General features: G+C 37.0%; 1 protein-coding gene across 1 annotated transcript in view; it reads left to right on the top strand.

Annotated features, from left to right (window-relative positions):
• The window catches only part of TMX4 (thioredoxin related transmembrane protein 4), a 123,312-nt gene that overhangs the window by 15,403 nt on the left and 91,945 nt on the right, over positions 1-15,964 (top strand). Inside the window, exon 2 of the mRNA XM_036750830.1 lies at positions 15,175-15,290. Coding sequence (XP_036606725.1) covers positions 15,175-15,290 — 116 coding nt within the window. The remainder of the gene's footprint in view (positions 1-15,174; positions 15,291-15,964) is intronic.

Raw genomic sequence — 15,964 nt, 5'->3', positions numbered from 1 at the left:
GATCTTTCAGGAGGTGATTCTTTATGCTTTATTTTGCTTTCTGTTTTTAATCGATATGATCAGTTTTCACTTATTGTCTCAAGAAATATAACATAAAGACCTTTTGAAAATCATGGGTTTCAGGGAGTTCAGTGATTTCTAAATTATATCTTCCTGACATGTTTTTCAAGTATGTTGTTGCTGACATTTTCTTCCGTTTATATTAGTTTTTTGACTTCGTTCAATTTTTTTTCTATCTTAAGGAATCTTTGATTTCTTTTTTGGGCTGTTCTGGTTTTGGGGACTTCACTTCTTGGGTAAAGTTTGCTGCTTTTTTCCCTAATTTTCCCTTATTTTCCTCCAAAGCTTTCCTCAAGAGCATTTATTTAAAAGAATTTTTTTTTAACTCTTGACAATGTTTTTTAGGTGGTCATGTAGTCCTTATGAAGAGCCCTTTTTTTTTTCTCCTTGGGTATCTGCTTACATTTGTTAATGGTGTTAAGACTGACAATTTTTGATCCTTATAGGTATGTTCTTTGATTACTCATCTGTCCTGGTTTAATTTGCTGAATTGGAGCTTTGTGTCAGGGCCATGACCTTCCACTTGTTCAGCTTTAGGGTTGGAGTGGTTGACCCTTTTGCCCTGAACCTCACCCATCTTTGAGTTTCAGGGTACTGAACCTTCAGGATCTTCTGGCATATCAGAAGACATTATTGAGGATCTCAGAGCTCCTGGGCCTGTGTTATCCTGGTTTGAGTGTTCTAGTACCACATTGGGTGGCACTATCCTGGTTGGCACTGCTTTGACCAGTGCCTGTTCCTGGCTTTCCACAGACTCTACCCTGAGACTTTCTAGTAGGAGCCCTTCACTCTTGCTGCTTTCAGATACAAGACCTTATAGGTATCCCAGTCCGGCTGAGAGACCCTGGCACTAGCTTTAATGGGGTTTTGGATAGAGGGGTTCTTCACTCCTACTCTGAGCTGCTGGCTGACTTTTGTGAAGTTCCTGGGTAGAACTAATACTGTAGTTTCTCTTTTGAGTTCTTAATCATTATTTATGCAAATTTGATGGTCTCATTGGAGTGGGTATCTGAGAATTAGGCGGCCCTCTCCTGCTCAGATGGCTATCTTGGCCCCAAGTCTCTTAGTCTCTTGTGTGTGTGTGTGTGTGTGTGGTGGGGGGGAGGGGTTGTGGGTTGTGGTTGTTTTCCTGAGAGAGAAAGTAAGCTTTTTTAGGGCAAAAAGGCTCTGTATCCCTGATATGTAAGACAGTGTCTGGCACATAATAGTCCCTTAATAAATACTTGTCGATTGATTGTAGAAAAGTATTGCTATTAGAAAAAAATACTCTTAAAACAAAGAATTTTTAAAAGAAAAAGGAAGAGAAAAAAATCAATAAAACTGATAAATACATTTAAAAAATCAATTGCTATATTAAGTGCTCCACACCTGTGAACCCCCCTCACCTCTGCAAAGGAGTGGGAGGAGTTGTCTTCTCATAGATCATCATTAGGGCCAAGAGTGTTCTTGTAATTTTGCATAATTCGTTATACATTGTTTCAGGGTTGCTGGTCTTTTTTCATTTACATTATTGTAGTCATGCTGTATATTGCTTTCTTGTCTCTGCTTACTTCAGCTAGGTGGCCCAGTGGGTAGAGCACTGGGCTTGGAGTCAGGAAGACCTGGGTTCAAATCCAGCTTTCAGACACTTTCTAGATTTGTTACCCTTGGCAAGTCACTTAATCTCTGTCTGCCTCAGTTTCTCCTATTATAAAATGGGGATAATAATAGTATTTACCTTGCAGGTATCACAAGTGAAATTTTGACAAAGTTAGATTGAGGCATATTTTCTCCAAGCAAGGCAACATTTTATTAACAGGAGTGCTATCTGCCAATAGAATGGGTCTAATGACTGCCTCAATGAGCCAAAAGACCCCAAGATGAAGACAACTCATTTTTATAAGTTTAGAATAAAGAACAGAACAGGGTAGGTAAGGAAATAATACACTTGTTTATAGGATTGGTGATATGGGGTTGAGGACAACGTGATTGGTGTGGAAAACAGTATCAGTGGTTAGAATTTGGGAATGAGGGAATAGCTACAACTCTCTTCTTCCCTCCAGTGACTAAGAAATGTTCATTGCTTGAATCTATCTGCAAGGTCAGAGATAGTGGGACAGACTTCATTAGGATAGTAACCCAGACATCCTTGTTGGATAGCTTGGTAGTATAAAGATACTACACCAGACTCTCTGGTGTTCAGCCGCATTCTCCAAGGAGAGCACATTTTCTTAAGACAAAAATAGAACAGTGATTAGCAAGAGAACTGGATTTCTAAACTTAACTCATAGACCAGCTGAATTTCTGAACTAAGTTCAGAAATAAGGAACCATGACTTAGATGGTTATAGCACAAAAATCAATTAACTGTAAATAGGATCAATAAAAAATGATACAGAATCAATTTAATCTTCTCACAAGGTTGTTGTGAGGATCAGATATTTGTAAAGTGTTTAGCACAGTGTCTGGCACATAGGCACTACATTAATGCTTATCCCCTTTCTGCTTGAAACTACTCTCTCCAAAGTCACTAGCAATCTTTCTGCTTGAAACTACACTCTCCAAAGTCACTAGCAATCTTTTAATTGCCAACTTTGATTGCATTTTCTCCAATATATATTTAATAAATAAGTATAATAAATATAGAAACATACTATTTACATTATATATTCATATTAAAACAATAAATATAAAACAAATAACCCACAAATATATAATTAATAGACTATATTATTAATAAACATGTTTAATAATGTTTAATTTATTATTTGTTTATTTAGCGTCCCTACAGCATCTGACACTACTGACCAGCAGTTTTTTTCTTGATACTTTATTCTCTTCGCTTTCATGATACTGATCTTTCTTTGTTCTCCTCCCTGTCTTAATCCTCCTTCTCAAGTGTGTTTTGCTGGATTATCTGCCATATTTCACTTCATAACTGTAGGTATACTCCAAAGTTAGGCCTTCTCTTTTTTTCCTGTGCTTTCTCTTTGACCTCATCAGCTTCCATGGGTTCAGTTATCATCTTTATGCAGATGATGTCCAAATGTATAAATCCATTCTGCTTTCCCCAAGACTCTCCCACATCACCAACTATTAGACATTTCAAATAAGATGTTTGCATCTTTGCACACATCTTTGCATCACATTAATGAGATTGGTAATCTATTATGTATACGTGTGTGTGTGTGTGTGTGTGTGTGTGTGTATTTCCCCCCCCCCCGGGTCTAGATTTAATATTTCATATTGATTTCATTGGTGAGAAAACTTATTTTGCTGTTAAAATTGGCAGTCCCTCTGCAATTTATAGTCTTTAAGGGGGGCCTTGGAGCTCTGAGAGGATAACTTCTCCCCATTGCTACTTGCAGATCCTCTCTCAACTCCTTTCATTTAAACAACTTCCCTATGAGATTCAAGCTATCCAAACGGACATCTGTAGACTTCCAAGGGTAAATCACCAAGGTCACTTTCCTTCCTTTCTCAACGAATGCATGGTCTAGCTCATAATTTTTCTCTCCTTTCCATTTCTTGCCCTCATATTAGGACTCTCTAACATATGCATTAATATCCCTTCAAATACTCTGACATGACAATTCCTTAATCTAGTCAGTTTCATGACCTCCTCCTCCACATCGCCTCAGCTACACACAGATTACACCTTAGACCTTGCCACCAGTGAAAGCAGTCTACTTTCACGTTCAGGAACTCTTTCATCATTCCATCTTTTGCTGTGCCTTATCACCCGTAACCCTTCTCTTCATCCTCATCTTGGCCTTGGTTCCGTTGATCCCTCAGCGCTTTTCCAGGCCGTCACTCCATTCACTGACTACATTTTTCTTTCTTTTCTATTTAGATTCCTTGGTAAACCAACTTAAGTCTGCACCAACTTCCACCCTTGATTGCATTTGTTTGTAGAGAGGAATGTTGAATCTCTTGTTCCCTTGTGCTTTCATGCTGGATTATTTCTGTTATCTGCCTCTTTTGCTCCTACTGATGTGCTATGGAACAGAGCTGGAGAAAATCACAAACCTGCCGAGTGCTTCCACCACAAATTTAGGTCATATGATCTCAACTAGACTCACTACAGCAGTGTGATCTTATCACTTCCCCATAATTGATAACCTCTTCATGTCAGTTTTTCAAAAAATTTTCTTTTCTCAGGCCTCCTACACACCACTCCCTCCTCTCACGCCCTTACTTTATCTCATTAAACAGAAAAAAATGATACCTTTTCTCTTTCATCTCCCCTTCTAATCTCAGTTATTCTTATATTTTCCTCCAGTCTCAGATAAAGAGGTGGCCCTTCTATTTTTTAAGACAAAACCTCCTTTGATTCCTTTCCTTCCTAGTCTCTCCAGCAAATTGCCTCCACTATAACTTCCACTCTTCTTATCTTCATTGTCTCCCTATCCACTGACTCCATCTTGGCTTCTTAAGAACAGATTCATGTCTCTCCTATCTTTAAAATAACCTCTACTTGATCCTACCCTCTTGCTAGCACTTCCCTTCGGGATTAAACTTTTTTTAAAGAAACTATCAACATCAGTGCCTCTACTTCCTTTCCTTTCATTCTCTTTTAAATCCTTTTCAATCTGGCTTCTGACATCATTTAACTGAAACTACTCTATCCAAAGTTAGCAATGCTTTTTTTTTTCTTTTTTTTTTTGCTTTTTGGCAGGGCAGTTGGGGTTAAGTGACTTGCCCAAGGTCACATAGCTAGTACAAGTGTCAAGTGTCTGAGGCCGGATTTGAACTCAGGTCCTCCTGACTCCAGGGCCGGTGCTCTACTCACTGCGCCACCTAGCTGCCCCGCAATGCTTTCTTAATTGCCAGATTGAATGTCCTTTTCTCAAATCTGATTCTGCTTGACTTTCTGTAGCATGTGACCCCTTGTAAATACACTGTCCTCTCTAGGCTTTGTGACACCACTCTCTTCTGCTTCTCCTATATGTCCAACTCTTCCTTCTTAGTCTCAGTGCCACAGCTTGGCCAGAGTAAGCCCTTAATAAATCCTTGTTGACTGACTTTTTCAGGGAAACAGCCAGTTTGTGTCAGAGATGGGACTTGAACCCAGATCTTTTTTTTCTTCCATTCCTAAGCAGTTGTTATTTCTGAAAATAACTAGTAATAAATTCTTGACTTTCTTTTTCCTTTCCCTTTACATAGGGAGAATGAAAAACCTGTCAAATTAAAATACTTTGAGTTAGCCTGCATGGAGCTAGTTTATGTAGTCATATAATACAAAGTATTTTATTTTGACATTTGCATGGCACTTGTTTACCAGACTGCACAGACCGCAGATTTTAATACTATTTGTAGATAATGACCTGACAGCAGTATTTGACCGTAGATACTGTTACAGATTTTGATCACCTGTCTTTTTGTCTTTCATTTATTGTCGCTAGTCATAATACATTTTCTCCCTTAGTTCTGCTCTCTGCTCTTTACTTTGACTTTCCTTGTAATCCCCTTTATCTTCATTTATTTAACCAATTGTGTTTTTTTCCTCTTATTTCTTGACAGCTCTCAGCATTTTGAAAGTACCTCTAGTTGTGTTTTTTTCTTCCTTCAAGGAATTAGATTCTTTAACACTTTGGGAGCCTTTCTTTTTATACTGTTCACCTAATTTGCTGGGATTATTATGGCAAAATTTGCAGTTTTCTTTGAGGAAATATTGTTCTGACACTATTATCCTTTCATTGTTAACCCTTTTTAACATGGCAAAATATTTAACATACATGTTGTATATCAACACTTAAACAGGTCTCATACCTATGGCAGTGCTTAATAAATTCACAACTTTTTTAAATTGAGGCTTTTCCAATTATCTAAGATACAGTGAGAAACAATTCTATATACATTTCCTTCTGGTGTCAATAAATAACATCAGGACTCTTCCCATTTGGCATAGTAAGTCCACTGAAACAGTCATGTAAAAAGGAAAATGAATTTCCAGATGCTAGAGAGAAGCAGAAAGGTCATTGTTTTAACCAAATTATTTTTCTTTGTTGTGTTTAAGTAGTTAATGACATTGTCCTAGACATTATAAATAAATATTATACTTCAGAAGAAATTAAAGGATATTTTAAAAAGCAACAATTTAGGGGAATGATTTTTTAAAAATTAAGTTGATGTAGTAAAAGGTTAAGGTTTTGCTCTCTGGAAAATTCAATTAAGTGTAATAATATGTCCTTTCCTGATGTTGCCACCTGGATAAAGCTGTTACTCTAATATGATGAGATTATGTTCAGAAATATATTTTGAGGAAGAAGACAACCATCAAGTTAAACTTCTCACCATATGCCAGGGGTTGTCACATTTAGCTACTTTGGAATTATTTGTGACACTCCAGTGTTTATCACTTCGAATTAACAAGAAAATATTGTTTAAAGTTGAGTCTTTGGGGGAAATCTTTAGCTTCCTTCATGGTTTAGCTTATGTGTAACCTATGGGAAGCCACTCAGTTTTCCTAGTTTTTAGTGCAACATTCTTCATCAAGTAACCGTATATATACTTATCTGTTTATGTATTGTGTACTCTGGTAGCAAGTAGACTTCTTAAAGAGAGGGATCATTTTTCCTTTTGACTTTGCACCCCCCAGAATGTGACAGTGCCTTCAACATACTTGTTTCATCAAATATTTGTTAATCTCCTACTGTGTACCCGGCGTAGAGATAGGAACTATGACTACAGTGACAAGAATGAAAGATTCTTTGCTCTCAAGGAGTTTATGTTATAGGAGAAGGCTGGAAGGGAACAATACATCTTCAGATGTGCCAATAAAAATATATACAAAATAAATATAAATACATTTTGGGCAGTGGGAAGTACTAATACCTAAGGGTATGAAAAAAATTCCTTGAAGAAGGTGACATTTCTGCTGAGTAGAAGGGAGCTACAGGTTCCAAGAAACAGAGGTAGGAAGAGCATTGCAAGTGTAGAGAAAGCCTGGGCAAAGGCTCAGAGACTGGAGGTAATGTTGCATGCGGTGAGCATCAGGTATGTTAGCTTGGATGGAAAAGAGTATATGAGAGAAGTAGTTTGACATCAGTCTGAAAAGAAAGGTTGGAGCTGCATAGTGAATAGCTTTAAATGCCAGAGGTCTTATATGTTATCCTAAAGGGGACAGAAAGCCACCCAAGCTTCTTGATTAGAGAAATCATATGATCAAACCTGTGCTTTTGGGGATATAACTCTTATCAGCTCCATAAAGAGATTGAAGAAGAGACTAGAGGTAAGGAATTAAATAAGGAGAATATTGAAATAGTAAAGGGGAGAAGTAATAAGGACCTGAACTATCATAGTCGTCATATGAGTAGAAGGAGTCCCATTTGAGAGATGTTGTAGAGGTCAAGTTGAGAGGCCATGGCAACTGACTGGATATAGGGAGTGTGAGGGAGAAGGAGAATGAATGTGAGGTTATGATTCTGGCTAATTGGAAAGACTCCAGTTACCTTGACAGAATTGAGGAATAGGATTATGTTTCTCGGAAGAGGTAATGAGTACAGTTTGGACGTGTTGAGTTTGGTAAGTCTAAATGGGCCATTCTAAATACAATGGCAATCTGCTTCTGAAAGCCCTGGACAACACTAAGATATATTGCTTGCGTACCTTGTCATACAGCCGGTATAACACCTCTTGTCCCATGCGAGAGCCACTCTCCTTGCTGATTTGGCAGGATCTCCAGCTCTGATGGGTTTGACTTCTTGTCATAAGCAGGATTGGAGAGCATTTGCCCCAACTTTCTTTACAGCCCTGGGATGGGAGTTTTGGCAGAAGGCCAGGAAGCAGATTCTCATGTGTATATCCAACCTTTTTTTGTAATTTTTAAAAATTTTAATTTTAAATAAAAAAGAAAAGAAAAGCAAACTTCAATACTAAAGCTAAAATAATACAAAATAAGAAAAGAAAAAGAAAGCATTGCCATGTACACAGCAGAACATGAGAGAGGATTCAAAATATATAGTAATAAATTTCCATTTCAAGAAAGACATTTTTTTTTCTTTGTGAGGCAGTGAGGATTAAGTGACTTACCCAAAGTCACATGGCTACTGAGTGTCAAGGTTCTAAGACCAAGTTTGACTCCAGTCCTCCTCTCTACAGGGCCGGGGCTCTATCTACTGTGCCACCCAGCTGCCCCATTAAGTGTCCTTTTTCAAAAAAAAAATTCCTCAGGATTAGCTTAGTTTTGCTGGGTATGATACTTTCAGTCAGAACCCCAGTTATTTTGCTCTTTGATATACAGTGTTCCAAGACCTACAATCTTCAGTGTCACTGCTGCTAGGTCTCCTGTGATTCTGATTGTGGCACTGTCATATTTAAATTTTTTTTCTTGTTGCTCATAATATTTTCTCTTTTGTAAGTGTTGGTAAGCTTTATCCTTGGTAAGGATTTCTTTCAGATGGTGATGGGTGGATTTTTTCTATTTCTACTTTCTTGTTCTAATGCTTCAGGACAATTTTCTTTAATTATTTCTTGTATTGTTGTATCAAGATTCTTTTTTTTTTAATCTTAGCTTTCAGGTAGTCTGATTGTTCTTATGTTTTTTCTTCTTGATCTTTTCTCCAGATCAGTTGTTTTTCTTATGAGATATTTCAGATTCTCTTCTATCTTTTTTCGTTCTTTATTATATTTTATTTTATTATTTTTTGATCTCTTATAACTTCACTGGCTTCCCCTTGCCCAGTTCCTATTTTCAAAGAGTCATTTTCTTCCTTAAGATTCTGGATCTCCTTTTCTAATTGGTTGACTTTCTTTTCATACTCTTATTTGTCTTGTTTTTATTTTATTTTTTAAAATTTTTCCTCAATCTCTTTCATTTCATTTTTAAAGTCTTTTTTAAGTTTCTTCTATGAATTCTTTTTAAGCAGGTGACCATTTGACATTACTCTTTGGGATAGAAGAGGGTTTCTTTGCTTCACTATTCTCTAAAGATGGACCCCATCTCTATTCCCATAGTAACTCTTTATGGTTGGATTCTTTGTCCTTTGCCTGTTCATTTTTTAAATTTTATTTGTAGCACATTGCTTTTTGTAATCACCTCTAGTCCTGGGGCATGGGGAATGGTGCCTCAGATCCTCCTTCAGTTCTCCCCCCTGGCCGGGAACACAAACCTCGACCTCCAGCCTCCTCTAAGTGCCCACAGCCAGCATTGTCCCTGCCCCACTGGGAGTGTGATGGTTCCCTCTCGCCCCCACTGCATCTCCAAAGCACATCTGGGTCTGGTGTAACTTTTCAGCCGAGGTTCCCTCGATCTTCCCCAGCTCAGATGCCCAACTCCCTTCAGTGTCCCCAGGGAATAAAAGTTCCTGCGGCTGAGGCTGAGGTTGCCCTGAGGTGCTATTTGTGGGGGAAATCTGGAGAGTTTGGAATTTTCTGACCAGTGCCGCCATCTTCCCAGAATCATCTAGTGGTTCTTAAGGGAGGAAATAATGTAGGGGTTGTTTCTGAGTTGTATCTTCCTTTCAATAGAAGCTTCAGTCTCTACCACTTGCAGTTTCATTGAATTCCCCAAGTTTTGTAATCTATCTTGGAGGTTGATGTGAAACTACAGTTTTAGGAGTTGGTATATCCTACCTTTCACTTGATGAGCTGTGACATGTCCCCCATCTTATTATGTATGGGAAGTTGATCTTTTTAATAACTAGCATAAAAATTTACACTTATTTCTGGTACTTTATATTTGTTATTCAAATTTAATACATGAACCATTAAAAAGAAGACAACATAATCATTAATTAGAAGTAGAAAATTCTAATGTCATCTAGACATTCTTGAAATGTTCAATTATTTGAAGGTTAAGTTTTAATTATTCCAAAACACTGAAGAATTTGATACTTCTCACTTTTTAAAGTTTTTGCTGTCATCAAGCTTTCCTGAAAGGCTATCTCAATTCTTTTTCTAAGATGTTCTCTTCTTTGCTATTATATTTTTTATAGCTCACTGTAAAGGAGTAGTTTTCGTCTCTTAATGCACTTTTAAAATATTTGTGGATGGTCATCTTTTTCATTAGCACAATTAAGTTCTATATGGTCCAGATCTTTTGAGATCTATTCTCTCTCCTCTAACATGTCAGCTATCCTTTCCATCTGTTTCTTCTCTTAAGTATGATACATATATGCCATCTATGCCTTTTCTAGGTCACTGACAAAAATGTCAGACAGCATTGGGCCAAGCACAAATCTCTACAATTCTCCACTAAAGGCTTTCTCCCAAGTTGACATCGAATCATTTTTCTCTATTTTTTTTTCTTAAGAACAAACAGTAAGAGAGACTTTGAAAGTCTTCACCAAAATCTACATAAATTTTATCTACAACATCTCTCTTATCTACCGGACTGATAAGTCTGTCAAAAATAGAAATGAAGTCGGTCTGGCAAGCTCTGTTTTTCATGAAGCAATGCCTGGCTCTTTGTAGCCACAACTTTTTTAGATGTTCACATACTATCTCTTTAGTAATATATTATAGAATTTTACCTGAAATCAGTCAAGGTTTTCAGCCTGTTGTTTGAAAATTCCATTCTCCTATCTCCTTAATGTTAGTTCCTTCTCTCTTGGATTATTTCCAGTTTATCCTGTATATATCTTGTTTATCTGGTTTGTACATAGTTGTTTGCATGTTGTCTTTCCCAATGGATTGTAAGCTCCTTATAGTTAAAGACCATTTTTGCCTTTCTTTGAATCTTCTACACTTGGCAGAGTGCCTGACACAAAGTAGACCCTCAGTCAATAAACATTTATTAAGCTCTTACTGTGTGTGAGGCCCTGTGCTAAGTACTAGGAATACAAATTCAAATGGAAATAAAGATAGTCCTTGACCTTCAAGGAATTGACATTCTTATGGAGGAAGTTAAACACAAAAGGAAGCTGAAATCAGAGAAGAGAGTGGGAGGGGGAACAAAAATGCCATTGGGTAGCATGGTAGAGGAAGGTCCAGAATGTGGCTTAGAGAAGAATGAGACATGGCTTAATAAATGCTTGTTTACTTAACCTTTTTTGAAAAGCAAGATATTTATCCTATAATGTTGTGATAGCTCTTCAATTCTCCATGATACTTCACAGATTATTGTTAGTAGTTCAGCCATCATCCCTTTCAGTTTTTTCAAAACTCTAGGATGTATTCCATCAGGGCTGGGTACTTGAATTCATCAAGGGCACCTGGGTGCTCTCTTAGTATCTTCCTAATTACTTTGAGTTTTAAATCCCTGTATTCAATTCTTTTTTTTCCCCCTGTCCTTTCCATCCTAAATATTACTATCTCTGGGAGAAAAAAAAAGAAGCAAAGTAAGGGTTGAATAGTTCTTCCTTCTCTTCACTCATTTTCATCATGCCTTATACCCCTAGATGCACCCTTTCCTTAATTTTATCTTTATTTTTCCCTCATTGTAACTAAAAAGAAGTGATAATAAAAATCTCTACCTTTGCCAACTTTAATTCCTTCAGTGTTTTTGTACTCCAGATAATATTCTTTCTTTTTTTGGAGGGGGGAAGGCAGGGCAATTGGGGTTAAGTGACTTGCCCAAGGTCACCCAGCACTATAGTGTGTCAAGTGTCTGAGGTTGGATTTGAACTCAGGTCATACTGACTCCAGGGCTGGTGCGCTACTCACTGTGTATTTACATTCATCTCTTTAAACAATCCCCCTCCTCGTTCCTCATAATTTTTTCTCTTCTGTATCTTCAGATTTTCATTTTTGAGATTTTTCCCAGTTCTTTTGGACTGACCTTCTCTATAGAACTTTAGTTCTTGGGATCCTTTTAGGAAATCTTTGAAACTAAAAAAAAAAATCCATGCTTCCTATCAGATTTGATAATGACTTTCTTTACTCTGTTCTAAGATGGACACTGCCCCCCCAACAATCAGTTTCTTCTTGTTTGGTCTAGTCTAGACATGTGATTTCATCAGCATAGATAACACCTGGCTTGCACACTCCTTTCACTTATGTGGATGGGCAGCTATATAACTTAGAGTTTTAGAGAATTGTCTGGGAGCATTGAGAGTTAAAGCTACCCCCCTGTACACTACACAATTGTCCACCTTTTGAAAGATGAAATTATCATTAAATCAACTTAAAAAATAATATTAGCTACTCTGATTTGGGCATAGAGTCTTCTCCAGCAGATAACTGTTTAAGTGAAGTTCCCTGTCACTTTATTTTCATGTCTTCTTGCTGGGACTTTGATGTTTCCTCAACTACTCCTCTTTTTCCTCTTATGATCTGTCTAGGGGTTATCTATAGTATACACTAACAGAAATAATGCTGCTTTTTCTTTACGCAAATGTTCTTCACTATGCTTATCTTCTCTGGTTCCTTTATTTCCTGACATACCTCTATCTGTTTAAAATACAGTGCTTAACCCCGCTCCCATCCCCTTCCAACCCTTTGCAATATCCCATTCCTTTGGGATAAGGCATACCCTTTCATGCCATTTTGCAGTCATGGGTCTCATTCCACAAAATCTTAGTGAGGTCAAACTTTCCTCCTTGTGTAACAGTATCTAGTTCTCCCTGCTTGTTATCCAGCCTTTGTGCATTTGTATATCAGCATCCATATCTGAGGTGCATGCTTCTATTCTTAAATTCCTTGTGGCTACTACTCTCTAAGGTGTCTAGCTTGATTATTATACAATAGGTAGTTTTCTCCCTCCTCCCTTTTTACTTTAAAACTTTTTTGATTAGATTTATAAGATTCTAAGCAAGTACATTTTTAAAAACCAGTTCTTGTTAGGGATGTACCATCTTTGACCAGAGTCCTAGCATAGTCCAGAAATCTAAGTCGCATTCTCAGGCAAACCTGTGCTGTGTCCCTTTGATCTACACAGGCCTACACTTGCAGGAACAGTAATTTTGCAACTGAACTAACCTCCCTTAGTTCGGGATAAGTGAGTCAGGGATATGGGCCACCCTGAAAATTGCCAGGTTCTTTTATCTTCTCCTGTGAAGTGACTAAAATAATACCATTTGATTCTTATGGGATCATAAAACCAGGAGGGATGTCAGAGCCTCTCTAGGCCAGGCTCCTTTTTTTTTTTTTTTTTTTTTGGAGCATTTATTTTTTTCCAATTACATGTTAAGGTAGTTTCCATCATTCATTTTTTGTGAGATTTTGAGTTCCAAATTTTTCTCCCTTTCTCTTAACCCCCACTCCACATGAAGGCAAGCAATCTGATATAGGTTATACATGTCTAGTTATGTTAAACATATTTTCACCATAGACTTGCTGTGAAAGAATAAACAGAAGAAAAGGGAAAAGCTACAAAAACAAATGAAAATGGTATGCTTCGATCAGCATTCAGACTTCATAGTTCTTTCTCAGGATGTATATAGCATTTTCTATCATGAGTCTTTTGGAATTATCTTGGATTATTGTATTGCTGAGAAGAGCTAAGTTAGTCATAGTTGATTATCATACAGTGTTGCTGTTACTGTATACAGTATTCTACTGGTTCTGGTTGCTTCACTCAGCATCAGTTCATCTAAGTCTTTCCAGGTTTTTCTGAAATCCACCTGCTCTTCATTTTTTATAGCACAATAGTATTCCATTACATTCATATACCAGAACTTGTTCAGCCATTCCCCAGTTGATGGGCAACCCCTGAATTTCCAGTTCTTCACCATATTTTTGTATGTAGGTCCTTTCCCCTTTTTTATGATCTCTTTGGGATAGAGACCTGCTAGTGATATTTCTGAATCAAAGGGTATGTATAGTTTGATTGCCTTTTGTGCATAGTTCCAAATTGCTCTTAATGTAATCAAATGTAATCAAAATTATCCATTTTGCATTTCATAATGTTTTCTACCTCATGTTTGGTCCATAGATATTCTTCATAGATCTGACAGGTGAACTATTACTTATTCTACAAATTTGCTTATAGTATCACCCTTTATGTCTAAATCATGTACCCATTTTGACTTTATCTTGTTGTACAGTATGAGATGTTGGTCTGTGCCTAGTTTCTGCCATACTATTTTCCAGTTTTACCAACAGTTTTTGTCAGATAGTGAGTTCTTATCTCAGAGGTGGGAGTCTTTGGGTTTATCAAACACTATGTTACCATGGTCGTTTACTACTGTGTCTTATGTAGCTAACCTATTCCACTGATCTGCCACTCTATTTCTTAGCCAGTACCAAATAATTTTGATGATTGCTGCTTTATAATAAAGTTTTAGATCTGGTAGAGCTAGGCCACCTTCCTTTTCATTTTTTTTTTCATTAATTTCCTTTCGGGGTGGGGAACCTGCAGCCTCAAGGCCACATGTGGCCCTCTAGGTCCTCAAGTGCGGTCCTTTGACTGAATCCAAACTTCATAGAACAAATCCCCTTAATAAAACGATTTGTTCTGTAAAACTTGGACTCAGTCAGAAGGCTGCACCCAAGGACCCAGAAGGCCACATATGGCCTTGAGGCTGGAGGTTCCCCACCCCAGTCCTTGATATTCTTAACCTTTTGTTCTTTCAGATGAATTTTGTTATTATTTTTTTCTATCTCTGGTATGGCACTGAATAAGTAAATTAACTTAGGTAGAATTGCCATTTTTATTGTATTAGCTGGGCCTACCCATGAGCAATTGCTATTTTCCAGTTGTTTAAATCTGACTTTATTTCTGTGAAATGTGTTTTGTAGTTGTATTCATATAGTTCTTAGGTTTGTCTTGGCAAGTAGATTCCCAAATATTTTTATGTTGTCTACAGTTATTTTAAATGGAATTACTCTATCTCTTACTGCTGGGCTTCAGGCTCTTCATTTTAAAGAGGAGAAAGGACATCCCTGAGATCACAAAGGTAGTATATTACTATCATTTAGGATTTAAACACAGTTCCTCTGACTATGGAGTCATACCAGATAAATCTGATTACTTATGTACCATGTTTTCACTTTGACAAAGTCTAGGTTCACCAAAGAAAACATGGTAAGGTTCTTCTTTTCCTAAAAACCTTGTCATAAGTACATATTCTATGTGATTATACTGGGGCATAGACTGACAAATCTGTATTCCTATTTTTCTGTCTCTTAAAGGTTTGTTTTTATATTTCCCTTTTGTATGCATTTTTAATAAATATAAATTGCCTTACATGTCTTTATTTTTCTCACAGACACATTTTTATCGTGTATTGATGAAATACTCTTCCCTCTCTAGCTATGCTCCATGGTGTCCAGCCTGCCTGCAGACTGAATCAGAATGGGAGACTTTTGCCAAAAATGGTGAAATACTTGATGTCAGTGTGGGAAAGGTGGATGTCACTCAAGAACCAGGTACTATGGATGATGAACTTAGAATGGCATATTTTTAAAGAGAGAACTCTCAATGAGCAGGCTTTTAAATGTTGGCAAGTTGCCCAAAGTTAACTATTCACTCATTGTAAAATAAGAATATCATCCTGTAATTTAAGAAATAAAACTGTATTTTTATGTAATTTATATTAACTCTAAAAGGTGGATAATTTCAAAGTCTCCAAAAAAAACCTTTATTTTTACCTTTGAATAATTTTTTTACTTATTAATTTTATTTCTAAGTTCTGTTTTGACCTGTTGGGATCTTTTGAAAAAAGGAAGAATAGATATGGACTTCCTGTTGAAACTATAATAAACTAAAGGATCAGATTTTGGAAGATCTTCACTTAAAAATCCTAATCCTTAATTCAGTTGGCAATAAAAGAAGAGTAGTGCAACTTAGGCCTGAAATGTATAATATAGATCTAAGGAAGGATATATTCATTAAAAACCATCCTCAGTGGGCCAACCTCTTTGTCCCTTTTAGAGAGGCCTTTGAATTGTAATTGTTTCTGCTGCTCTGCTTTTTAAAAGGAGGGGAAAATTATAGTTGCTTTGGTATATGTAGTGGGGTAGTTGATTATGTATGATTTGGGTATTTATAGATGGAGATCCATGGTATCATTAAGTATTGATGAGCATCTCAGTTTGGAAGT

This window comes from Trichosurus vulpecula, chromosome 3, assembly GCF_011100635.1.
Source record: "Trichosurus vulpecula isolate mTriVul1 chromosome 3, mTriVul1.pri, whole genome shotgun sequence".
Lineage (NCBI taxonomy): Eukaryota > Metazoa > Chordata > Mammalia > Diprotodontia > Phalangeridae > Trichosurus > Trichosurus vulpecula.
The sequence above is the reverse complement of the archived record's forward strand: the minus strand, read 5'-3'. Positions and strand labels throughout refer to the sequence as shown.